Here is a 25698-nt window from a genome sequence, read left to right as displayed (position 1 = left end):
AGCAGCTGAAGCTGCCTCCACCTGCACACCTCGCTGTGACACGTACAGAGGAGCGTCTGCAGGTCAGAGACACGAAGCGAGAACAGAGATGCGTTCCCCAAACACGCTAACACTTAACTGATTAGCTTCCATGTTCAGTCACATACCTACGCCCGTCACACCCTCACTTCATTAGTGCATCACTTCATCGTGACCCTCAGCCAATGAGGACATCCACACCTACAGCCTGTGTTTGAATCCTCCTCTGCAGTGTCTGCAGCCTCACTCATCTGCTGTCCTGCTTCCAGCATCTCTGCATCACATGCAAGGCGAACTTTAGTGTTGGTGTCCTGATGCAGCAGCTGCAGGTTAATCAGGCAGCAGGCTGTGTTTGTTGTCTTCTACTTTATTTAAAACTTTTTTTACATCCTTTAAAGTTCCATAAATTCAGCTCACAGCTACATAAAGTTCTCAGGTAGCTCAAGATACGTCAAAGGTCCTCTTTAGCATCATATTAATGGTAATAATAATAAGGTTTATTTGAATAGCAAAATTAGTGTTACACATACATCACTTAAAAGACTCGAGTGCCACATCAAGACGTGAAGAGGGCCATAAAAACTGCTAAACTGGAGTATAAAGACACAGTTGAAATAAAATTCACCACAGGGGACCTCCTCAAAACCATGGCCTCTGTGAATACTGTGGTCACCACCCACCACCCAACCAGGGCAGCAACCCCTCCTCCCTCCCTGACGACCTCAATGCTTTCTACAGCAGGTTTGAGATGGACAACATCACCCAGCTTGAGGAGTCCAGATCTTCACTCAAACCTGGCAGCTCTGCACTCAGCTTCAGCACTGAGGAGGTGGTGAGAGCCCTCAGGAGGACCAGGGAGAGGAGCTCACCCGGCCCCCAACATCAGCAGTCGAGCTCTGAGACACTGTGCAGGGTAACTAGGAAGTGTGTTCAGACTCTATTTCAACACTCAGTGGACAGTCACACCGTCCCCCAGCTGTGAAAACACTCCACAGTCATCCCCAAAAGAAACAACCCAAAGTCTCTGAATGATCTTCGTCCTGTGGCCCTCACCTCCCTGCTGATGAAGGCCATGGAGAAGATCATAAAACAGCACATCGTAAGAGCAACTGACCCCCTGATGGACCCTCCAGTTTGCTTACCGTGCACGCAGAGGTGTCGATGATGCAAAAATCTTCATCTTGGACTCCATCCACAAACATCTGGAGCTCCCTCACTGCTCCACCAGACTTCTGTTTACTGGTTTCTCATCAGCGTTCAACACTCTGCAGCCTCACATCCTGCCCACTAAACTTTCCACCCGATTTCACCTGGATGATCAGCTGATCTTGTGGATATTGGACTTTTTGACCAACAGGACTCAGAAAGTTCAGGTCAACAAGTCTCTTTCTTCTCTCCGTTCCACCTCCACTGGCTCCCCCCAGGGCTGTGTGCTCTCCCCCCTGCTCTTCATCATCTACACCGATGACTGCAGATCCACACAGCCCAACTGTCACCTGGTTAAATATGCTGACGACACAGTTCTCCTGTCACTGCTGTCAGGCCCTCACAGCACCATGGGCCCACTCTTCAGGAGTTTGTAGAGTGGTGTGGCAGCTCCAAACGTGAACTGAACATGAGCAAAACCAAAGAGATGTTGGTGACCTTCTCCAGTAGGCAGAGGGATCTGGCTGCTTCAGTCACCACCACCACCCATGGGAAGCCAGTGGAGGTAGTTGAGGAGCACAAATACCTGGGAACCATCTTTGACAACCTCCTGAGATTCTCTGCCAACACAGAGGAGATCCTCAGGAGGTGCCACCAACAGCTATACCTCCTTAGGAAACTCAACTCCTTTGGACTCAGAGCAGCTATCATGATGACTTTTTACTACGCCTTCCTGGGAAGCATCATGACCTCCATCACCTGCTTTCTGATTCTGATCAAGTCAGGAATGAGAATAAGACAGGATGTGATCTGATTGTAAAGAATCAATTAAAATGATCATAAAAATCAAGCTCAGATATGAAATCCGTATTAATGTTTGTAGAAAGCATTAAGTTACAAATGAGTGTTTAACAGCTCTGAGAGGTTGCTGTTGGCTGCAGTTTGTCGCCACGCTGTCATGCTGGGTTTTGTTCTGTTGGCTTTTTCGAGTTTTCTCGTTATGTCTGAGAGTTTTAGTTTGATTTCATTGTTTGTTTGCAGTGAGAGGAAGGAGAGTCCACGTGAAACACTTTCATGGCGCCCGCACCAGAAAGCTGAACTCAGTTCTGCTCAATATTAATTTAATGTCATTATAAAATGCTACTAATGTTACAGTTAGGCATACACCCCACAGAAATATCACTTAGAGACTTTGACCTTCAGACAGTGTTGCTGCTCTTCTGATGGACGTTTAATGAGTTGATCTGCAGTTCTTCTTCTTTCCTGGTCAGAGAAAAATCTTTGTTTGGGTCAGTGCGTGAGGTGCAAATGTGAAGAGTTAATATTGTGCTTTCATTCATTTTCTGGTGTTTATTAGTTTAACCTGTCCAGTGTCTCCTGTGTCTGTCTCCGTGTCAGCTGTTTCACTGTTAACTCTTCATCTTTTTTCTTCGTCCTTAGGTTTGCTTCCTTCGTTTTGTTTCACCCGTGCCTTGTTTCCCCAATCAGCCCTCAGTGTGTGTGTGTGTTACTGTGTGTGAGTCCCGTCACTCCTTTGTGCATTGCACAGCATCTGTTACCCCCCCTCCCCCCGTGAGCCAGTTCAGATGTTTGTTTTCTTTTGAAATCAGCCACAATAAAATTCTGTTTGTCATACACTATGTCAGAGTTTGCATTTGTGTTCTCATTTTCCATTACATGACACACACACAAACACACACACACACACACACACACACACACACACACACACACACACACACAAACACACACACACACAGGACAAATTTAGAACCATCAATTAATATTACAATAGCAGCTGGGATAGGATCCAGCCCCAAGCAAGCCTGAATTCAACAAGAGGTTAAGAAAATGGTTCGATGCATGGATGGATGGATGCATGGATGGATGGATGGATGGATGGATGCATGGATGCATGGATGCATGGATGGATGCATGGATGGATGGATGGATGGATGGATGCATGGATGGATGGATGCATGGATGCATGGATGGATGCATGGATGGATGGATGGATGGATGGATGCATGGATGAATGGATGGATGCATGGATGGATGGATGCATGGATGCATGGATGCATGGATGGATGATGCATGGATGCATGGATGGATGAATGGATGGATGCATGGATGGATGCATGGATGCATGGATGGATGCATGGATGGATGTATGGATGGATGGATGTATGGATGGATGCATGGATGGATGGATGGATGGATGGATGCATGGATGGATGGATGGATGGATGGATGCATGAATGGATGCATGGATGGATGGATGGATGCATGGATGGATGCATGGATGGATGGATGATGGATGCATGGATGGATGATGCATGGATGGATGCATGAATGGATGCATGGATGGATGGATGATGCATGGATGGATGCATGGATGGATGGATGATGGATGCATGGATGGATGATGCATGGATGGATGCATGGATGGATGGATGAATGGATGCATGGATGGATGGATGCATGGATGGATGCATGGATGGATGGATGGATGCATGGATGGATGGATGATGGATGCATGGATGGATGCATGGATGAATGGATGAATGGATGCATGGATGGATGGATGGATGGATACATGGCTGGATGCATGGATGGATGCATGGATGGATGGATGCATGGATGGATGCATGGATGGATGGATGAATGGATGATGGATGCATGGATGGATGCATGGATGGATGGATGCATGGATGGATGGATGAATGGATGAATGGATGCATGGATGGATGGATGGATGAATGGATGGATGCATGGATGGATGGATGCATGGATGGATGCATGGATGGATGGATGGATGGATACATGGATGGATGGATGCATGGATGGATGGCGCGTCACAAAGTGCAGTGACATGTTCGTCTCATTAGACGTTTTTGCTCTGACGTTTCCTGCGTTTCATAAATGAGCTGCTGTGTGTGTTACAAATATCAGGTAAAGTTTGAGCTCCTAAAAACTTTCTGTGTGGAGTTTGACTGACAGTGAAGGCGACATTACGGAGACACTGTGTGTGCCGAATGTGGCGGTACATTAAAAAGAAAGAAAAGAAAGAGTGAAGCGGGTCAAAGGTCATTTTTGACTCCGGGGTCTCCGCGAGCTGCGGCTCATTAAATCAGACTGAGCAGAGACAGTGACAGGTTCACTCAAAAACAGAAACAATGTGGAGCTGAGGTTTGTTTTATCTGGAGGACGGCGAGAAGCACATCATGACATCACGTCATGTGTGACTTCTAACCATGTAATGCTCGCCGTGCAGCGAGCTGCAGGAATTTATGAAGAACACGTCCAAATGCAGTAATCACGAGAGAGACAACGATTCAAAAAGTGTGACCAAAACTGAATTGAGTGTCTCTGAGCTGTGACAGTCTGCTCACAGCTTTTTATGTCAGCCGTGTTGTTTTATGAATAAATATGGAAGGATGATGTAACAGCGATGCTGACTGATTTTGTGGGAGGAGCTGAACAGCTCAAACGATTCTTTGTAAACTGTGGAGCTGACAGGAAGTGCAAACATTTTCACACAGATGTGCCAGCTGTGTTAACTCCTCCATGTTCACAGTGTCCACTAGCTTTCACGCACCTACATATACATGTGTTTTATGGGGATGCACCCTCACTGAGTGAGGCTCACAGGAGCTGAACACTGTGACAACAGGGAAGTAGTTTCTCTTGTAACTTTAATTTATTATTAAAGATAAGCTGTTTGCTCAATGAAACACAGATCTGTGTTGTTGTCATCCAGGCTGACGTTTGGGGCTTCTGCTTGGAGCTATTTTCAGTTATGCATGTAACTGTAGGCTGCAGCATGGTCGTAGCTTTTAATCCACACCAATCAAACAGTGACTGGGATCACTGAACTGGAAGCAGGGTGCTTCCTGAGCATCCTCTGTTTTTTGGGATTTCTCTAGTCATCCAGTACTTTAGGATGTTACTGTGCGTTGATCAGCAGGTGTCTGTGTGAGAATGATAACTGCAGCCAGTTATCATGGCGGCAAAAAGGAAGTGAGATGTATCGCTGGTTTCAGAAATGTGATTTCAGACTTGTTTAGATGCTTTGGGCTGGTTTTGGACTTGTCTTCAGACATTTTATTCTTTTGTGTTCTTTAAAACAGAACTTAAAGTTATTCTGTAAATGTGTGTTCTGTCTCGGTGTAGTCCCAGTTTGGCCTTCGCGATGGTTCGGACTGGTGGAAGGCTCAGTGTAGGTCAGTCTGTGTGGTGCAGGGCGTTTGTTGTCCAGCAGCATGGTGTTGAGTGAAGAATTCTCCTTCGTGGTTTTAGTGATAAGAATCTTAATAGCTCTATAAAAAGACTCACAAGCAGCCTTTGATTGGTCTATTATAAACTCCATTGATTGGTAGAACATGATCTCCTCCACAGAAAGAACAGATCTGTGTCCTGTTTCTGAAACATCCTCCTTCCATCGTTCCTCAGGGCTGTAACCTGAGCCAGCTGTGTAAGGAGAATATCTTATATTTTTATTAGAGGATAAGTGTAACTTCCTCCTGTGAAGTGCTTCGGATACCAAAACCTCGCTCTGCCCGGGGTTAATCAGATCAACCCGAGTGCTGCTGATGGGATAATGGAGGGAGGTGATGGAGTGATTGGTTGGGAGTTGAGGTGGAGATACGATCACTCTGTCCTGACCCAACAGAAATGGCTTCCTGTCAGGGCGGAGTCTATCTGGCAGCAGGAGACGATGGGGCTGAAGATCAGAGTGCTCATTAATATATATATATATATATATATATATATATATATATATATATATATATATACACACACACACACACACACATATGTGTGTGTGTACACATTAGGGTTGCAACAATACTCATTCGATACAGTGCTTTCGGTTCGGTACGCATATGTATGAACAATACAATTTTTTTAAATTTATTTTATCAACTTTCCTTCTGACGGTGCTGTCTGTGTTGAGCGCTCAGTGAATCTGCGTTCGACTACTCCGCCTAGGCTGCACTGTCGAGCGCAGATCCACTGAGCGCAGGGCAAGCTAGCGAGACAGAAGCTAAGCTCGTTGCAACATGGCAAATTGAACCTCCCCCACCCTCATTCAGATCTGGCGTTTGGAACTATTTTGGTTTTCATGTGACGTATGACCCTGAAGGTAAGCGCGTCATGGACTAAAGTAAAACAGTATGTTGGATGTGCCACTCAATGCTCAATTACATGGGTGGGAACTAGTCCGTTAGCGCAGTTAGCTCGTTAGCGCAGTTAGCTCGTTAGCGCAGTTAGCTCGTTAGCGCAGTTAGCTCGTTAGCGCAGTTAGCTCGTTAGCGCAGTTAGCTCGTTAACGTGTTGGCCGTCCAGCTCCACGCACGGGGCGATCCGCGGTAGCTCGTTAACGGAGATTTGCCGTGTTGTGGCTTTAACGTCATTTCAGATTAACGCTGACAGCACTAGTGGGAACACAACGAATATGACTGCACATTTACTCTGACATCATCCTAGTGCAAAGATAAGTGGAAGCAGACAAAAACAACAAGCACGCATGCTACAAACTTTACCCGAGTCATTTAGACAGCCGTTAGCACATGATTCTCCTTATGGGGACCTGATATGTTTAATATGCTGCTGAGAATATAGCCCAGAAGAAGCGTATAGTAGAGCTTTTATTTTGGAAAGAGACGTTTCTCTGTAATAAACTCTCTTTTCCAAAGATGAGTGATTCCTCCATCAGATAGATTTATTTATTTTTTATTTTATTTTGTTGTTTCAGCAACATTAAATTTAAAAACTGTACTTTTGAGTTAAAATATATATTTATAATTTTAATCAATGACAAATTAAAAAGGCATCAACATTTTTTGTATGGGAAAAATATCAAACCGTGACACCAAAGTATCAAACCGAACCATGAATTTTGTGTATGCTGCACCCCTAATCATTAGAGACGGATGCGAGGCTCCTCACAGCAGCAGAGATATAAAATCAGGTCTCTAATAATCAAATTAAGCAACTCAATCAGAGCAGTGTCACGGTGAGAGGGTCAGTCATCACGCACAGCGAGTCCAGACATGTGAATTAATTATGTGAACATCGTTTTGAACATGATGTGGTAATTTTTTCTACACTGTATAATTAGATTGTCCTGGATGAATAGAAGTTATTTCATCAAATACAATTAAATGCATGTAATGAATAAAGTGACACCGGGGGTAAAATAATCTCTTATTCTGATTTAATTAGCACCAGTTCAGCAGACTCGCTCTGGCTGCTGGTTGCATTCATTCCACTCTGACAGGGAGGATTTCCCTGTAATTATAATATGTAAATCAGTGAAATCACTCTGAGGCTGGGAAATGTCTTGTAAAGTTATTATAAAGTTCTCCTGTCTGTCATAAAGACCTGGAATAATTGTTAGGTGTTGCTGCTCGGTTCAGAGCCTCCGTGGCTGCAGTTCCTCTGACGTCCACTAGATGATCAGAAGTCTGACGTTAATGAGAAAACATCCATCTCACCTCCACCTACAACACAGTCCTCACAGTTCATGCTTCTTTCAGTTAATCCTGCAGCTTCACTGTGAGCTGGAGTCTCTGACAGGTTGTGTTTTTTCTGGGTGGTGTCACACAAGGCACGATCGCAGGTCCTCGAGTGGTTTAAATGCTTTTCCACACGCCTCCCTCCTTACTACTCATCTCCACTTCCTGATTCACTCCCTGTCCTCCATCTGTCCTCCTCTCTTTCATTTTTCATTATCGGCTCCTCAAACACTTCTTTTCTTTTAAGTGAGTCACTGTAGGACTTCATGATGGCCGTCGCAGTGTTTTGCAGTTATTGGCACGTTCTTCTATTTTTGTTGTTTTATGGTGGTCAGCTGGTCGGTGCGTTGCTGCCAACCGGGGAAAAAATAAAAACAAGAACAAATATTTTAAGACCAAATATAATTGCATAAACTAATCTGAATGAAAAACATAACTCTCCTGTGTTTAATCAGGTTCCATGGTTCTTCCATTGGAGATGTTTCTGTCTAGACTCCAGGTTCAAGAGCTGAGGCTCTTGAACCTGGAGTAGGGCTGGGCGATATGGCCTAAAATTCATATCGCGATATAATTTGAAGCACGTGCGGTAACGATATATATCACGATATATTGTTTTCTTCTGTATAACGTATTTTCTACACTATAAGGACTTAAAATCCTTTAATTTTCTTATGAATTCTGGTTGTGCTTACTGACCTCGAACCGATTTTGGCTGCAGAAATCTGTTAAAAAATGTTTTAGTACATCTTTGGTAAGCTGCACTGCTTGATGGATTGTTAGAGCATTACGGCTGCCGTAGTGAGGAGCTTCACGGAGTAATCTGGGTCCAAAACTCCGTCTACTTCAGGTCCCAAAGTCAAACGAACACTGACAGTTAAAAACGGTCTAAATTCTTTCATCTTTAATAAAATCATCAGCGTTGCTGCTTTATCAGGTGTAACAATTAAGTTTAACATCCATGAAAACAGAATTTATTAAATTTAACGGAGTTAGAAGTTAACAGGAAGTTAGCTCGCTAGTTTCCACCTAAACATTTCATAGCATGTTCTGACTGAGAGATTTTGTAAACTAATTCAAACGTACAGCTCTGCTATCACTTCCAACGTAAATAAAGACAGAAACTAAACAGCAGTGACGTTTGTAGGGTTACTGAAGTTGGGCTAGCTGGTATATAATGTTGTGCTACGTGATTGCTAGCGACACAGCTATGTTAGCATAGCATTAGCACAGTGAAGCTGGAGGATGAACGCTAACTTTTTTTCCACTCGATAAAAGTTAACGTGAGGGATTCTGGTGGTCAGGGACAAATGCAATCATAGCAGGATGCTGTACACGGGCCAAACTTCAGTCAGGAGAACAACTGAGATTATTCATCCACAATACGAGGTTAGTCATTAATATACTGCAACAACATGGGAACAGAGCAGCTGCAGAGAATTCAACATTAATGAATCAATGTTACAGAAGTGGAGGAAGCGCAGTTTTTGGCTTTCCCCATATTTCAAAAGTGCTTCATCTCTTTGCTGTGACTGTCGCCATAATTTGCAGATGATAATGGTTTTAGCCGCTGCGATGCTTTTGACCAAAACAGGCGCAGCTTGATGACATCACCAACATGCGCTATCGCGGTAGAGCGATATAGTCAAAATCTCTATCGTTGGCCAAATTTATATCGTTTCTATCGCCCAGCCCTAACGGGGTTACTGTAGGATTACAAGCTGGATGCTTGAAAGAATCTGCGTTACAATTCCTCGCATCGGTTTGGTCCAATCAGCACAATCCAATGGTGACCATTTTTAAACAGCTGGAAGCAAATGTTTGTGGAAAAACAGAATTTAATAAGCCTGCAGTGGCGATGATGTACGAATTCACAATACAAAAGCTGCATGAATCATTTCCGTGTTAGCTTACTGCCCTTCAGAGGCTCATTGATGCTGAGCACCTGTTTGCTGCAGGAACTGGGGTAGGTGCAAGGATTGGCCATGTGATTGGCTCTTTCTGTCTTCCTGTTTCCACTGCGGGATCAGGAGGACTCGTGAGCTGGCGTTTTGTTGGGTCTCATCATGCTCTTCACTGATATTGTAACAGTGGTGCTTGTTGTAAGTAGTCTTGAGAAGTTTCTGCCCTGGAGAGGATGTTATTTGTCAGGTCTGATTCTGGTCAGTACATGAATCGTTCCTGCAGTGAGAAATGGCGTGATGGTGACGGTTCAGTCTTTGAGGCTGACAGCGAAATGTACGCGGGGACTCTAAACGACCTAAACTAAAGGTGCTTAATGCTGATTTTCTGGAACTTTTCTGCTTCTCCTTCAGACTTCCTGTCCCGCCTCCACCATGAGTGACATCTACGAGTCCGCAGCCAACTCTCTGGGCTTGTTCAGCAGTCCCTGTCTCACTAAAGTGGAGCTCAGACTCACCTGTAAAGGGATCTCAGACCGGGACGCTCTGTCCAAACCCGACCCCTGCATTGTGCTCAACATGCAGTCCCACGGACAGTGGATGGAGGTAGGTGACCATGACAACCACAGTGGTTTGTACTGGTTTTAATGGTGCGTTGTGCTGTTGTTTTGTACCTGTTTGCTAAAGCTTCAGATTATTTTTGCATTAGTTTGGGGGGTTTGTTTGAGTTTGAGATACTGCGTGTCAAAAATCTCTCCACACATCTGCCGGTTTCTCAGCCGAGGTTGGAGAACGATGTCGAGTTCAGGGTGAAGGTGAAGGTTCGGTTGTTGCCTAGCAGCCGTCTCACTGTGAGGAACAGGTCGTCCATTTGTTCATGTTCACAGGCTGTCACCGTGTCTGTGACGTTAGGAAGTAAAGCTCACGTCTGCGGATGTGTTACCATAGCAACCAAGACCCCAGAGCATTAAAAGAAGTGATCGTTGTAAACCACGACCCTCTAGTTTATTTAAAAGTTCATTTCAGTGCCTAAACATAAAAACATACATTTTTAAATAATAATAAGCAATTATGTGTGGAAAAAATAAATAAATGTAAATAGTTGCTCCAAAGTTTTCTCCAAATGCAAAGTTTTAGCTCATTTTTTGTCGGGAGACTAAAGAAACATCAAATAAAAACATTGTGTTCATGTTATGTCTGCTGTCTGATGAAGTTTATAGAAAGACACAAGGATGTTTCGTCCTGTTCGGTGGGCAGACTCTCGGACCTCAGTGAGCTCGCAGGCTTTCTGCTTTGGAAACACCTTGTTAGGATTGGAGTGAGGATATCTAACAGCTGAGGGTCATTAGTAGGAAGCAGGAAGAGTAAAAACGACTCCGAGATAAAGAAGCTGTGCAGGAACACGAGGACATTTTCCCTCTCTTGTTCTGCTCGTCGCTGCTGTGGCTGGTTTGTGTCCAGCAGAGATGAGTGGATATCAGCATCTGTGTGGATTTTGTCCTCACACATTATCATCTGTAATGTCAGTGCTGCTGATTAAAGGCTGCTCGGCTCCGAGCGCCTGCAGCAGGTTAGACCACCTTTCTGCGCCTTCAGGCTGCGCTGAGCTCAAAGCCCGAAGCCTCGCTGAGTCCTGTAGAGTCTTTAACGGTCTGAAGAGTGCTGAGAGGGGAACGAGCAGCAGCTGAGAAATAAACAGAGCGAGCCGCGAGGAACGAGAGTCAAATAAAGAGAAACTCACCAGACTCTTTGTTGTCTTCTTCTGTGCTTTCTACTCGCTTCAAGTCAAGTCTGATCATTCAGCACATCTTCAGACAGCAGAGGCTGGACCAACGCGCTCTCTGGGCACGCTCTGTTGCATCCCAGCGCTCCGAGAATCCAGTTTGAGTACGCAGAATTACCATAAAACAAGAAATAAAAACAAATAAGAACATTAAAAATAAGAATAACCACACAACAAAATTAAAACAAACAGTTACCTGACCTGAGGCAGGTCTTTAAAATGCTCTGTTGCATCCCAGCGCTCCGAGAATCCAGTTTGAGAGCACAGAATTACCATAAAACAAGAAATAAAAAATGTGAAACACAGCAATAAGAACATTAAAAATAAGAATAACCACACAACAAAATGAAACCAAAATAAAACAAACAAACAGTTAAAAACATCTGGAGTGAAGCGAGCCACCTCAGACCTGAGGCCGGTCAATAAAACGCTCTGTTGGGGATCTGAGAGGAACAACAGCGAAGGACCGCTGGCCTTTGGCTTTTAGGAGAAAACACAGAAGTGAGAGAAGCTGCTGAGACGTCGACCTCACAAAAGAGACTTAAGAACAAATGACAGCGTTTTGAAATCGATCTATTTTCAAAGGCTCGTGCAGGACATGTGTTGTCTGTTCTTCGTATTGAACCGTCTGCAGAAAACTGTCCTTCACAGCATCACTGACCTAAAATCAGCTATCCATGAAAAGACTCAACCACAGGTTGGACGTATGTGGAGGAAGGTGAGGGTGAAAGTTTGGGGAGCTGAACAAAATGACTGCAGTATGCTTGAACTCACCACATTTGTGTGGAGAGCTGAGCTGCACCACTGTTACGTTGTCCTTCGGTTTGGACTTTTAAACACAGACACAGCTGGATGCTCATCAGTGCTTACCAGTGCAGACTTCCTGACATGCTGTTACTACAGTTATTACTGCAGTTATAACAGGTTGTCCATAATTGAATTCTCCACCTTTTCGTGCACATGTGGCCACTTCTGGTTCCAAAAATCAGCACGACCAAGCTCACACAGCAACATGGCGCTTCCTGCATCAGTGTGTGGCATCGTGGTCCATGACCTTTATGGAGGTGTCGTAAACGACATCATGGACGTCATTTGACGTACTGACTGGGATATAACCACCGGTCACGAGGGGACGATGTGATTGGTTGGCTCAAGGGGAAGTAAAATAAAAGTCAAATATGTTGGTTGAAGAGCTGAGGCCCAACTTTTACTTTGAAGGTGACCTGTTTCCTGTTTGTGTTGGCCGTGTCATGGTGGACAGAGTGTCTGCAGAGAGTTTGCTTTAAGAAATCTACGGGCGTCCGCACCCATAACAGCTACGTTTTCCCCAACCAGTCAGAATATACAGTTTTCCCCAAACGATGGCTGCCAGACACGTGACATCACTTCCTGTAATGTCAAAAACCATGACTTGATCTCAAATTCAAGTGCAGACCCGACAGTTTCCTCCTGAGCGGATAAAAACTGATTTTCCCCTCGTTTGAATGTAGAGCCACCTGCAAACGGTGCGTGTGTGTGTGCGTGCGTGCGCGTGTGTGTGTGTGTGTGTGTGTGTGTGTGTGTGCGTGTGTGTGTGTGTGTGTGTGCGTGCGTGTGTGTGTGTGTGTGTGAGATCTGGACCAGTTCTCCTAAGTGCTCCTCAGGTGTGTAATCAGGTGGTGCTTTCTGGACTCAGGTGTTCCTGTGACAGACGCTGTTATCTGTTACCGCAGCGACGCTGTAATAAGACCGTCCTCTCCCTCCGCGGCGGCGCTCTTCTTCTCCTCTCGGAGATCAGCCATCTGGAGGAGCATTTTTGGATGCAGCTCAGCTTCCTTATTGACACGACAGCTGATGAAGGAGAAAAGTGATGGAATTCTCTGGTGGATTCTGTTTTTGGGAAACTCGGATGAGGCGTCGGGTCCAAACACAGTGGGACAGTAAACACACAAATGAGCCTCTGCTGTGCTTCGTTCATGTCTTATTAATGCAGGAAGGTTTTACACAGTTGATGTGCACAGGCAGTACACGTTTAATGACCTCTGCAATGGTTAAAGAGCAGCTGCACAGCTGTAACAGCTGTAATTTAAAGCTCCGCCTTTACTGAGAACAGCTGTTCCAGCCTCGTGTCGACGCTGCACTTGAAACAGCGCTCCAAATGATGTCTCTGTCCTTTATGGAGTGACAGAAACCTTTTATGATGAACTGGATCGGCCTCACTGAGCACGCTCACAAAGACCACAGGCTGAGGAGACTTCCCCCCCGACCCCCTCAGAATCAGCTGATCTTTGATTAAAGGATAAAGTGATTGTATAAAAGAAACCAGCTGAGGGAGGCTCTTCATCAGTTGTTATCTTGGGGACACTGAGCGGGTCATTGTTTCTACCCGGGGGGCAGATGTTGGAGTCTCCATGTGATCCAGCAGAAGGAATCAGAGCACTCGACTGAAGCTGCAGCGAGTGTGCAGGTTTATAACTCTGCTACTGTGCTGCTCTCTGACTGAGTCTCTGCTGCAGCTCCTGTTTTCATCACATCAGGGACTCGTGTGAGGCTGAGCAGATAAACAGCTGCTCACAAAGTGATGCCGGAGTGACGTCTTTTAGAAGTTTTTGGACGCACAGATTTGGTCCGCTGAAGGACAACGTAGGGCTGTTCGATATAACGATATATATCGGATGACGATATAAAAACATCGTTTCATTTTACGCTATCGTTTGTTTCGTGGTGTCGCAAAATAAACTGTTTATGGCGATATGTTTTCATGGTTTTGATGTCACTGTAGTTATTATTCATTTCTTAAAGTTCTCTCTTTCTCTTATATTTAATATCACCACACTACGGATGGACAAGCGCCTGTTTTTATGCGTCGTCGTTAGCAACAACGACGGTAACAGCATCGCGTGTCCGCTTGTTTATGTACCACATAAACCTTTCACAATAAAGCTCAAGATCTTGTTGAGACTTTTCAAAATAAACTGGATCAAGTGAAAGATGCAGATTATTTACGGATGAGAAGTAAAAAAAAGACGCCAGGTGCTAAAAAATAAAGCTTAGACTCAAACGTTAGAACAGGCTTTTCCCCGCAGCACGCCGTGTAATAAATACTCACAAAGAAAACGGCGCCGTTACAACTTATGTCTAAAAATGTATCGTTTCATGCATCGTTAAAACACTCGACTCAGCTACACGACGCACAGCTGGAAACGCTTCACACAAGTCGAGCTGCACGAGATTCACAGACTTTACAGAAAATGTTACATTTTTGTGATTTATATCGTTATCAGACGATAGATGTCTTATATCGGGAGATGAGATTCTGGTCATATCGCACAGCCCTAGGACGTCTTTTTTTTTTTTTTTTGGACGTCTAGTGTTGACGTCTGCTTGGCCTCCGTGTTCGGGTTATTTATGGTCCACATGTGGTCGTTGTGGACTCTTTTCAACGTCAAACTCATTATAGACGCCGTTTTTATGCTGCTTCTGTTGAGCCATGTTTCCGTCTCCTCTGGAGGTTCATCTTTCTGTAGCTTTGTTTACACATTTGTACGCGACTCCAGTTATCATCTGACACAATCGAATGATGTCATTGATGATCTGGAACGCAACGCCAGGTCATAACAGTGATGTGTGAAGCAGCGTGATCAGCGGACGGCTGCTTCATGGACGTGGAGCAGAAATGTCCCGAGCTTTACAGGAAGTTCCAACATGTGCTGCTTCCTCTCACGAAGCTTTTCACAATAAAACAGGACACTTGTAAAAATGAACCATATATAATGAGGATGGTTTTTTACACTTATTAAACTTATTGTACTTCTTTTAAAAGGAATTCCTTTAACCATTATTACTTTAATGTTTTTAATATTTCAACACATTTTAATAAACAACAGTTTTAACGTGGTTACAAAAAATAAGTTGATTAATTAAAATAATTAAAGCAGTTAGAGAAACACAGGAAACTCCTGCACACAACTCTGACACTTCTTTATAAATAATCTTCATGTGAATCATGTTGATAACAACAACGCTGATGTTTGTAAACACAAAACATGACATTTGTGAATCATTTGCTGCACCTGTCACAGGCGTCCAATAAAAAGTTCAAATGTTGAGCATCACAGCGGTCATGGTTGTCTGGACGCCGTATAAATGTCCAGTATTGGTCATGATGTGAGTCTATCCCACATCCAGTGTTTGGTGGGTGCAGTGTGCACGACGCTGAGAGAGAGGCGAGCGGCGGGCACGTGCCCGATCAGGACGTGTGCAGCCAGGGAGGCCTTTGCCTTTGTTTCGGCCGCTTCCTGCTCCCAGCTGGAGCGTTTCCTGTGTCGTCGTCTCCTGCAGCGTCACAATGAGACGATCTCCTTTTCAAATCTTTTATATAAATTTGGACTAAATTGTTTAATTATTGTCTTTATTTGAAAGCCCCCGCCGGCCTGCTGAGTAAACAAGACAACAGTTGATATCAGTGCTGATAGCGTGTCAGCTCATCAGTGGGAAGACAAAGCGAGTGATTGTTGCTGATGGAGTGATTAAGGGGCGAGGGCGCCGCCATTAAAACCCAATCAGCCTCCTCATCAGCAGCTGTGCGTTATTGTCACTTCAAACAGATTTTCCTCTTCTCTGGGAAACGAGCGGCGCTCCTCTGTGAACGCTCCTCTGTGAACGCTCCTCTGTGAACGCTCCTCTGTGAACGCTCCTCTGTGAACGCTCCTCTGTGAGCGCTCCTCTGTGAACGCTCCTCTGTGAGCGCTCCTCTGTGAACGCTCCTCTGTGAACGCTCCTCTGTGAACGCTCCTCTGTGAACGCTCCTCTGTGAACGCTCCTCTGTGAACGCTCCTCTGTGAGCGCTCCTCTGTGAACGCTCCTCTGTGAGCGCTCCTCTGTGAACGCTCCTCTGTGAACGCTCCTCTGTGAGCGCTCCTCTGTGAACGCTCCTCTGTGAGCGCTCCTCTGTGAACGCTCCTCTGTGAACGCTCCTCTGTGAACGCTCCTCTGTGAACGCTCCTCTGTGAACGCCGCTGCCTTTTAGCCTCTTTCAGCGCCTTGTTTTGGTTTAATCGCACTCTTACCAACCTGCGTCTGGAACGAGAGCTAATTTTGGCTCCACTGAGACGGCTTTATTTCCCCCGGGGAGCTGGTGTTAATATAACCTGCTGTGATTTTAATGCAGTCTGGAGTTTATGTGGGTCATTTCCACCCCCCTCCGTCATAATTACAGCTGAAATGACCTCCTGTATTTTTCCAGTGCCTTCTCACTAATTTAAATACTAGATTTGAAAGAACTTCTGCCTGTCCTTCTTTTTGAATCGGGTCACCGCGAGCACCTCCACGCCATCCTATCTGAGATCCTTTATTAGAGCAGACTCACTCCCAGCTGCTCTGTTTGGACACTAAATTACATTTTAGACTCTAATTATTTACATTCCCTGAATCCTGCCTTTAAACATGTGCTGAACCACCTGCTGATGCACGGACAGGTTTGTTCTGAGGAAATCTCAGAGCTTCTCGTGGAGCTGAATTCCCTCTGACCCACTTGTGACTGTGGAGGCTCCAGTTCACCTCTGCAGCGCCTCCCTGAGGCAGTAGGAAGTGTGACACATGATCCGTCTGACCGTCGTTCCTAACATACGTCCACTACAAAAGCCTGTTGACGTCGGCTAGTTTGGGTTCAAACTATAAAACTCTTTTCTTCTAGTTGTTGGGTTGTGATTTGTCTTAAACCCACGTTTTACTTTAAAAAGCCACTAAAAGGAAACCGTGCTTCGAGATTTTCACAGCAAATGGTTCTCCAAAAGCTTTTGGATTATGTAAGAACATCAAATAAAAGTAAAATATTAAAGTTGAGTTATAAACCGCTTTAATGTCGCTTCTGTGTTTGGTGACGATTAGAGGTGGGAATCACCAAACATCCCACGATACGATATTATCACAATACTTAACTCACGATACGATATTATTGCAATTTTTAAAATATTTTGTGATATTCAGATTCTGTACATAAAGGTAAACTTTATCAATATTCATTTTCTCTAATATCAAAGTCTCACACTCAGTCTTTCTCTCATTTCAGTTTGATTGTTGACAAACTGAACGGTTTGTATTACAGTCTAGTCCAACTTAACTGAATCAACCATCTGGTACAATTATAGCTATTCTGAACTATGCAGTTTATGAAAACTATGCAGCCCCTTCAGCAACTGAAGAATTTGAAAGTAAATTAAAACTAAATATAATTTTACATTAAATAAAAAAGTTTTAAACTTAATTAAAATAAAACATGTCTTAAATTAAAATAAGTAAACTGTCATGTTTATTAAACACATTTGGACAGTGAAGGAATGTCAGGATTCTTGCTCAGAAAAAGGATCAACATGCTCTGAAGTCAGAGCACAAAAACCTTTTTGTAACAAAGTATCGATTTCTGCTGTCCCTGTATCCATACATTATTAGCAAACAAAATATCACCATGCTACACAGTATCCATTTTTCCCCCCACCCCTACTGCAGCAGCGAGTCCGTCCCACAGTCCCCACGGTTCAACTTTCAGCAGGAATAAACGTCTCTGGTCCCAGTAGATCATCTCCTCCTTCACAGCAGCTGAATAAACTGGACTGTTTTAATTAGGTGACGCTGTGGTGGGTCCCACAGGAGGCGTTTCCTGTCATGCAGCTGAATCAGAGCGTGTGGATGGAGACTCGGCATCGTCACTAGGGGTGGGGGAAAAGATCGATACTGTGTAGTATCGTGATTTTATTTATTAATCAATAATATCGTAATAATATCGTATCGTGCGTTAAGTATTGTGATAATATCGTATCGTGGGATGTATGGTGATTCCCACCTCTATACTGCAGGGTACGACACGTCTGTTTCGTCACTTAACTCTGAGAGATAAACAAACAAACATCCTGATGGCGCGCTCCTCCCACCGAGGGAGGAGTGATCCAACATACAGAAGGATGGAGGCGATCGGCGCCTCTGTGCAGGAGCCTTGCTGCGAGTGGGCCGGCGTTGTTCTCACTGCTGTGGGGTTTGAGTCTCTGGTGTCAGCGGGGATTATGATCCGGGTGAGCTCTTAATGCTCGTTCAGGGCCCAGCGATGCCAGTAAGTCATCAAAGTGTAATGGTGGTTTTATTATGATGTTTGCACTGAGGCTGTGGTTATAAATGTTTTATTGGCCCGGGGACTGTCTTTAGTGCTGTGGACGCCCTCTCTCCTCCCTTCAGTTAAATCTAGTTTCATCTGAAGCTGCCTGAGCTGTTTAGTCAGCTTCAGTTTGGACACTGACAGACGCCAGTGAGCAGATTTCCTTCAAAACTCGTGTCTTTAAAGCAGCCGTTTGTCAGGACGCACATGTTATTCACGAGTCTACAGCTGAGCAGTGTTTGTGCGTTACGTGCTGGATGTGTAGCATGCAAACAGGTTTCTGTCCTCGCTGACAGACGCAGAGTAAGCTTGAGAGTGTTGACAGCTGAGATGGTGATGTCAGTGTGACATTTTCTGCTCGTCGCTCTCTGTCACTGAAATCTTCAGGGATGGAAGAGTGAAGCTTTAAGACGACAACACAACAAAACAGCTGCAAAGACGCAGAATCAGAGAAGAGACACAGAAACGACAAAAACAGACACAGCGAGACACCGAGAAATCATCACAGGCTCGCAAATGTAAACTGCACTGGAGCTCAGTTTAACATTTATTAGTGTGGAAATCCTGCTGCTCACATACAAGGTCTTAAATAATCAGGCCCCATCTTATCTTAATGACCTTGTAGTACCATATCACCCTATTAGAGCACTTCGCTCTCGCTCTGCAGGCCTACTTGTTGTTCCTAGAGTATTTAAAAGTAGAATGGGAGGGAGAGCCTTCAGTTTTCAGGCCCCTCTTCTGTGGAACCAGCTTCCAGTTTGGATTCAGGAGACAGACACTATCTCTACTTTTAAGATTAGGCTTCAAACTTTCCTTTTTGCTAAAGCATATAGTTAGGGCTGGACCAGGTGACCCTGAATCCTCCCTTAGTTATGCTGCAATAGATGTAGGCTGCCGGGGGATTCCCATGATGCACTGGGTGTTTATACACATCTCTGCATGTGATCATTAGTTGTTATTAACCTCTGTCTCTCTTCCACAGCATGTCTTTATCCTGTCTTCCTTCTCCCACACCAACCAATCACAGCAGATGGCCCCGCCCCTCCCTGAGCCTGGTTCTGCTGGAGGTTTCTTCCTGTTAAAAGGGAGTTTTTCCTTCCCACTGTCGCCAAAGTGCTGCTCATAGGCGCCATCTGTTTGTGTTTCTCTGTATTATTGTATAGCTCGTCACAGGTTATGAGTGAGAATCGGCCTCTGGGGCAGTAGAATGAAGCATAGTGCAGTTCCTCTGACGTCCAGCAGAGGCAGCAGTGAGTCAGTCCTCATGTTACTTTGCAGCAGAAATAACCATGTTTACAGCCTGACACACAAACTGCTCTCACTCCCCCTTTATAACATCTGTACGGGGGAGAGGATGTTTATACACTCACCTGTTTAAAGTTTGCATTATTAGGGGCGTGGCCTCTTTGACTGACATGTGGATGCAGTCGCTAACTGTGTGTTAGCTAATCAGCTTATTCCCTGAACTGGACCGTTTGCGTCATTTCTAATGCAGCAATCTGACCGTGAACACGTCTGCTGTGAGGTCCAGTCTGTCAGCTGTCAGCCAGTGTTGCTGATAAAGTGATAAAACTGGTTTTTACTGACCCGTCCAACTTCAATCAAAGTGAAATAACGTAAAGTGAGAGTAACCTCTTCGTCGTACACCCGTTTTACAAACGCTCCCGTGTCGTGTTGGCGTCGTTCTGCTGCGCAGGAAGGACGACCTGCAGCTGGGCCCATTTTTCTGCTGCAGGACGGCGAGGACAAATGTCTTAAAGACCACAAACACACAAAGGATGGAAGATTAAATGATCACAGAGGAAGATTCATTTTAACAGCGTCGACACTAAAGACCAAAGAGGGGCTGTTTGTGTGCAGGGCTGTGATGAAGCTGTCAGACTCGCTCAGACCTGGTTTCTGGTCTCTGTCGTCCCACTTTGTGTTTTTATTTTTAGCCGTCTGGGAATCCAGATGAAATGTCGCTCGGTGTCCGCACAGACACACACCCCTCCTCTTCCTCCCCTCTGTTCTCCCTCCACACTCGCTCTTATTCTTCCTCTCGTCCCACTTTCGTCTTCGCTTCATCTCTGAGTGTCTGGCTTTGTGTTCAGGTTCGCGTCTTTCTGCCGAACGCGGCGGGAGGTTGAAGAGGAGGTGGGATGGCGTCACAGAAGAACGATTTGCTGTCTTTGTCTCGGCAGAGCTGAGATGTGGAGAAAACGACGCTTCGTGTTCTTCAGATGCAGATTAGATCAGACTTTGAGGGATTGTGTGTTTCCTCAGATAGATGACAGGACGTTTGTGCACATCTAGAATCACAGCACGTGTTTCCCGGCTTTCTTTCCACTCCTCAGTTTTCTGATTGTTTGGCTGAAAATAAAAATGCAAACTTAAACAGAAGCTGTGAGAGCTTTGAGTTTAGATGCAAATCACTTTCCTTTGCATTTCAATTTGAAGCTCTCGTCATCCGCTGAGCCTTCAGTCGTGATGATAATGTTTGGCTGATCTCTCTCAGGTCCATCTCTGCACCTCTGAGCTGCTTTCAATGCAGATTCATCAGAGAGAAATGAGATTTTAGAGATTTTGAACGTGGTTGTTGTTGCAGAATGTGCTGATCTGCTGGGTTTGCCCACATAACCATCTATGGCGTTTACAGGAAGTGATCAGAAGCTGTGTGATGATGTCATGCCAATATGACCAAAATCTGTGAGGAATGTTTTCAGCCCCTCGCTGAAGATTTAAAGCAGCTCTGAAGAAGCAGGTCGAGCCTGATGATGTGGCTATGAGTGTATAGAGACAGGACTGAACGCACAATCAGGCACAAAAGGGAACAATTTGAAGTTCTCATTATCCGCAGACAGAACAGGAACACAGACAATATAATAACCACAGGCGTCGCCCCCTGCAGGCACTAAAAATACTGCAGGTTTAAGCGAATCTTATGATTGGTTCAGAAACTCCATCTTTTATAAGATGATGGCACAGTCACTACCCGATCCGTACCGGAAACCCGATCGGTACCCCGCATGCGCGAAAGGTGTGTACTTCCGGTCAAAGCGTTTCACGATAGTTACAGGTCAGAGTATCTGTTAAGATGTTAAGAATAATAAGTAAATCTTAAAATGTTTTCAATAATGAAACATTTAATATAATGTAGACAAAAACGAAAGATAAAAAGATAGTGACGGATCAGGACTCCCCGATCCTTACTGCGCATGTGCAGATGTTTTCTTCTTCTTCTGTTCGTTTAATGGCAGTTTACTCCCCAGTGTACGAGGATACTGCCACCTGCTGACCGAGCGAATGAACCCTGTTGTAAACTGAATTGGCGTCCGTGGCATGAATAAGGCACGGCGGGTCCAGGGATCAGTGTTCTGAGCCATTTTATTTTATATTTGCATCACACCACACACCGGAGTCCCCGTGTTTTAACCTGGCGGGCGTGATTGCGGATGCCGTGCAGGTGCGTCCGCCCTCCCTGCACGCCACCGCAGACCACGCCCCACCACACACCCCCATCGCCCGATTGAGGCCGGGGAGTCATCCGGCCGAACCTACTCCCCCACCCCGCCGGTTCCCAACCTGGGAACAGAGCAAAGTCCCTTGCGGAGGCCGCCCACACCTCAAATGGCGGCGAGGCTTGTCCGGGGGTCGGCCACGCCTCCAACAGCAGCGGCGAAACTGGTCCGGAGGCCGGCTACCTAGCAAGCCGACCCCGCCGGCCCCGGGAGGGGCTCATTACCGGGCGCATCTGACGCTCCGGGGCCGCTCGATCCTCGACCTCGGGCCCAGGTCGCGCAGGCTCCCCTGGCACGGGGACCGCCATCTCCCCTCCCGGTTTCTCCACCGCTGGCGGGGGCGGCTCGTTTTTTGTTGAGGAGAAAAGCATGAATTTGTTTGTATACGGATTATCCATCGTTTAAATGTCCCGGTAGTCGAAAAGGAGGCAGCGCTGCTGAGAAATGCTAGGAGCTAACTGGGCGCTAACCGTGTCATTCAAATATATTGAATGTCGCAATGTTGGCAAAGAGAGGAAGTGACGTAAGATTTGCGCATGCGGGGTACCGATCGGGTTTCCGGTACGGATCGGGTAGCGACAGACACAGAGGTAGGGAATCAGTGGGAGGAGTCAGACAGGAACGCACAAGGAAGAGGAACTGTCAAAGTAAAACAGGAAATGGAAACCAGGAAGACAGACAGGAGAAGAAAACTAGAAACTAAAATCAGGATATGGAAAAAAATCAAACCTCTTCCATGATCGCCACAATAAAGTGCCCTGTTATTAGTGATATGATGATAGTGTACCGCGTCACGGCTCCAGCAGCAATAAAGACTGTAGATTGTCCGATGGTCACGATGAGATTTAAATTAAATTTGTATGTAAATAACAAAGTGTGCGCGGCGTCCTTCAGCCTCGGTCTTTGTTACAGATCTAATTTAAAACAACGGCAGCTGTGTTTTTGTCAGATTGTAATTTTAACCACGAATCTTCACACCTCTCTTTCACACAACCCCCACAATCATCACGCTCAGACGTATATATGGATGTGCATTAAGACCACATTTTATTGTTATAGTGCTTTTTTGCTGCTGCTTCACGCCAGTTTTCCTGTTTCCAAGCTCCGAACGCTCGTTGTAGTGCGACAGGGAAGAAAGTTCATCTGGATCTATTTCAGAGGCTTCGAGTGTTTTTGTGCTGCTGCAAAGAAGATTCCTCTGAGGAGGAGGGACAAACTTCTCCGTCTTATCTAAACACAAATGCATTCCTGGGATCGTGTAAGTGCAGGCTGTGTGTGGACATCAGGTTTGAAGCATTTAGATCAGGCTTGTCAAACACGAGGTCTGCGTGACCCGTCAGGTTCACTCGGGCCGTCGGTCAAAGTGAAAAACAGCTCAAAGAAATTGACAGGTGTGTTTGTTTTGGTGGCTTCGTTAGCAGGTCGTACCTGCAGCCGTGGGGAGGCCCACCATGACATCACCGCCACACTGAGATGTTTAAAGTGATAGTTGAACAGGTGATCTGAGGCTCACCTGGAGGACCAGAGGAAAATGTTTTGCTCCTGATGCTTTAACAAGCACGAGGCGCTCAGTCTGTTATTTGTGGTCAATTTCTTCTCTCTTTACTGCCCCCTACAGTTCAGACTCTTGGCAGGCTGACGATGTTAGCGAAGTTTGATTTAATGTTTTGGTGGAAGTAAAATAATGGCGCTCTGCTCGCTCTGTGCTGACACACTGAGGCGTGTGAGGCTGGCTCTCAGTACATTTTGTATTCGTCTCATTTTAGATTTGTGATCAGTTCATGTGTCGTTGCTGTTTAGCTTTTAGGTTAAAGGCAGTCATTATTTATTGTTTCCTTGGTTTCTGTGTTTGGGTTCTTGTGTCGTTCATCGCGTGGTAGGTCTGCTAAGCTTGTGTTGTCATGTCGTTTCAGTGTTTCCTGTTTTATTTTGAAGGATTCTTGTGTATTTAGTTTCACTTCCCCTGTCCTGTCACTGGGCTCATGTCAGTCAGCTGTTTTCAGTGTGTCATTGTCACATCGTCTGCTTTGTTTTCAGGCCAGGAGTTCGTGTCGTGTTTTCTCTCTCCTGTTGTTTTCATTTAATTCAGCTCCCAGTTTAGTTTATTGTTAGTTTTGCTTTTTGTTTGCAGTTATTTGGCTCGTTTTTTTATTCAAGTCACGTTTTGTTTGGTCTGCATTTGGGTCCATCTTTCCCTCTACACACAGTCAGTGACAGACTGTCAGGTGTAGCTGACGACCTGGATGTGATGTTTGGCTCATCGTCCCGCTGCAGCATCTCTGCTCTGAGGCTCTGTTACAGCTGAGCTGCTCAGGCTGCTGCAGTAGTCTGTCGACTAATACGGCGCCTGGGTCAATCAGGGACTCCGCCATCATCATCATCATCGAGTGAGTCTGACCTGCTCTGTGATCCTCAGCAGACGAGTCAGCGCCGACGTGATCAACTTGGTCTCAGTTTCATGTGGAAACAACAGAAACGTGCAGCAACACCATCCCAGCAGACGCCAGCGTATCCACGACTGTCATTTTGACTCGTGAATGATGTCACACAGTATTTCTGCTTTGATTGGTGCTTTGGGGGGGCCTGACGACACCCCAGGCTCTGGAACTGCACCTCAGCTCTGTGGACTCTTTTAAAAAGCAGCTAAACTCGTTCAACACTCGGTGCTTGTTGTTGTTGTGAATTACTTTGAGTTTTATCTGTTATATTAATAACGTTTTACTGGAACGGACGCGGCGTCGCAGGCATGGCACAGGAGCGGGATACATCTGATCACGGATTTGTTCTCTGGCATATTTGCATCCTTTGAATAACTACCAGGGAAATTATACACACACACACACACACACACACACACACACACACAGTGCAGATAATAAGGACATCATTTCCCAGATTTATGGATTCATTCGTGAGCTGTAGCCTCATCAGCCGACCCTTTCAGATGCTGGCTGTGCGTCACCTCCATCACACTAAAGTGAACTCTGGCATGAATCAGCTTCAACCCTCCTGTCGTGCTCACGCTCAGCGCTCAGTGCATTCTGGCTTTTAGTCGGATCCTCTGACTGCCATCATTACTGTGAGAGCTTCAAATGCTACCTGGTCAGTAATGATCTGTAACGCCGTTTCTCTCGCTCGTCATCTTCTTTCTGTAAACTGGGACGGTGCTGAGTCCCCTCAGACGGCCCAGGGATGTGACATTTGAGGTTTGGGAAATTAAATATGAACTAAAAGGAACCAATGATGAGTTTAATGATGATGATGATGTGTGTGTTTCTTTTTGAGTTTTAAATCCTCCCTTTTTAATGTCATTCACATTCACACACTGACCGTATCTGGACAGAACGGTAATCTGAGTATTACTGTATAATCTGACTACATTTAATAAAGAAGGAAGTCTCTCAGGAAGTGCCCGCCCCTCAGCTTCCAGATGAGCTTCATGAATGAGATGATGTGTGAGAGGAGAGCAGTTTGAAGGTTTGAACATCCTTCGCGTTCTGTCCCGCGTTCGCTGACGCAGACGCCATGGCGTGAGGAGAATGTGGACCCAAATGCAGCCACAGAGACGAGTGTGGATGATAACGAAAAGTGAGCAAAACACTGCAAACAGGAGGAAGTGAGAGAACTAAGAAAAGCCCAGACTGGAGAAAACTAAGCGTGACACAACCTGAGGACGAAGACCAGAAGCAAGGACTGAGAAAGCAGG

The 25698-nt window shown here is 45.4% G+C and overlaps 1 protein-coding gene across 3 annotated transcripts in view; it reads left to right on the top strand.

Annotated features, from left to right (window-relative positions):
- cpne4a (copine IVa) overlaps window positions 1-25698 on the top strand; it is a 95175-nt gene that overhangs the window by 8190 nt on the left and 61287 nt on the right. The window contains exons 1-2 of one of the 3 annotated variants that reach the window (XM_085177031.1): window positions 6028-6310; window positions 9998-10189. In XM_085177031.1, coding sequence (XP_085033157.1) covers window positions 6299-6310; window positions 9998-10189 — 204 coding nt within the window. In that variant the 5' untranslated portion in view covers window positions 6028-6298. Of the gene's footprint in view, window positions 1-6027; window positions 6311-9997; window positions 10190-18186; window positions 18451-25698 lie in introns of those variants that run through there. The other 2 variants (XM_085177032.1, XM_085177034.1) reach the window with 2 other exon arrangements.

The sequence above is a fragment of the Neolamprologus multifasciatus genome, chromosome 11, assembly GCF_963576455.1.
Source record: "Neolamprologus multifasciatus chromosome 11, fNeoMul1.2, whole genome shotgun sequence".
Taxonomy (NCBI): Eukaryota; Metazoa; Chordata; class Actinopteri; order Cichliformes; family Cichlidae; genus Neolamprologus; species Neolamprologus multifasciatus.
Note: the sequence above shows the minus strand (reverse complement) of the source record. Positions and strands in the feature narration are given on the sequence as shown.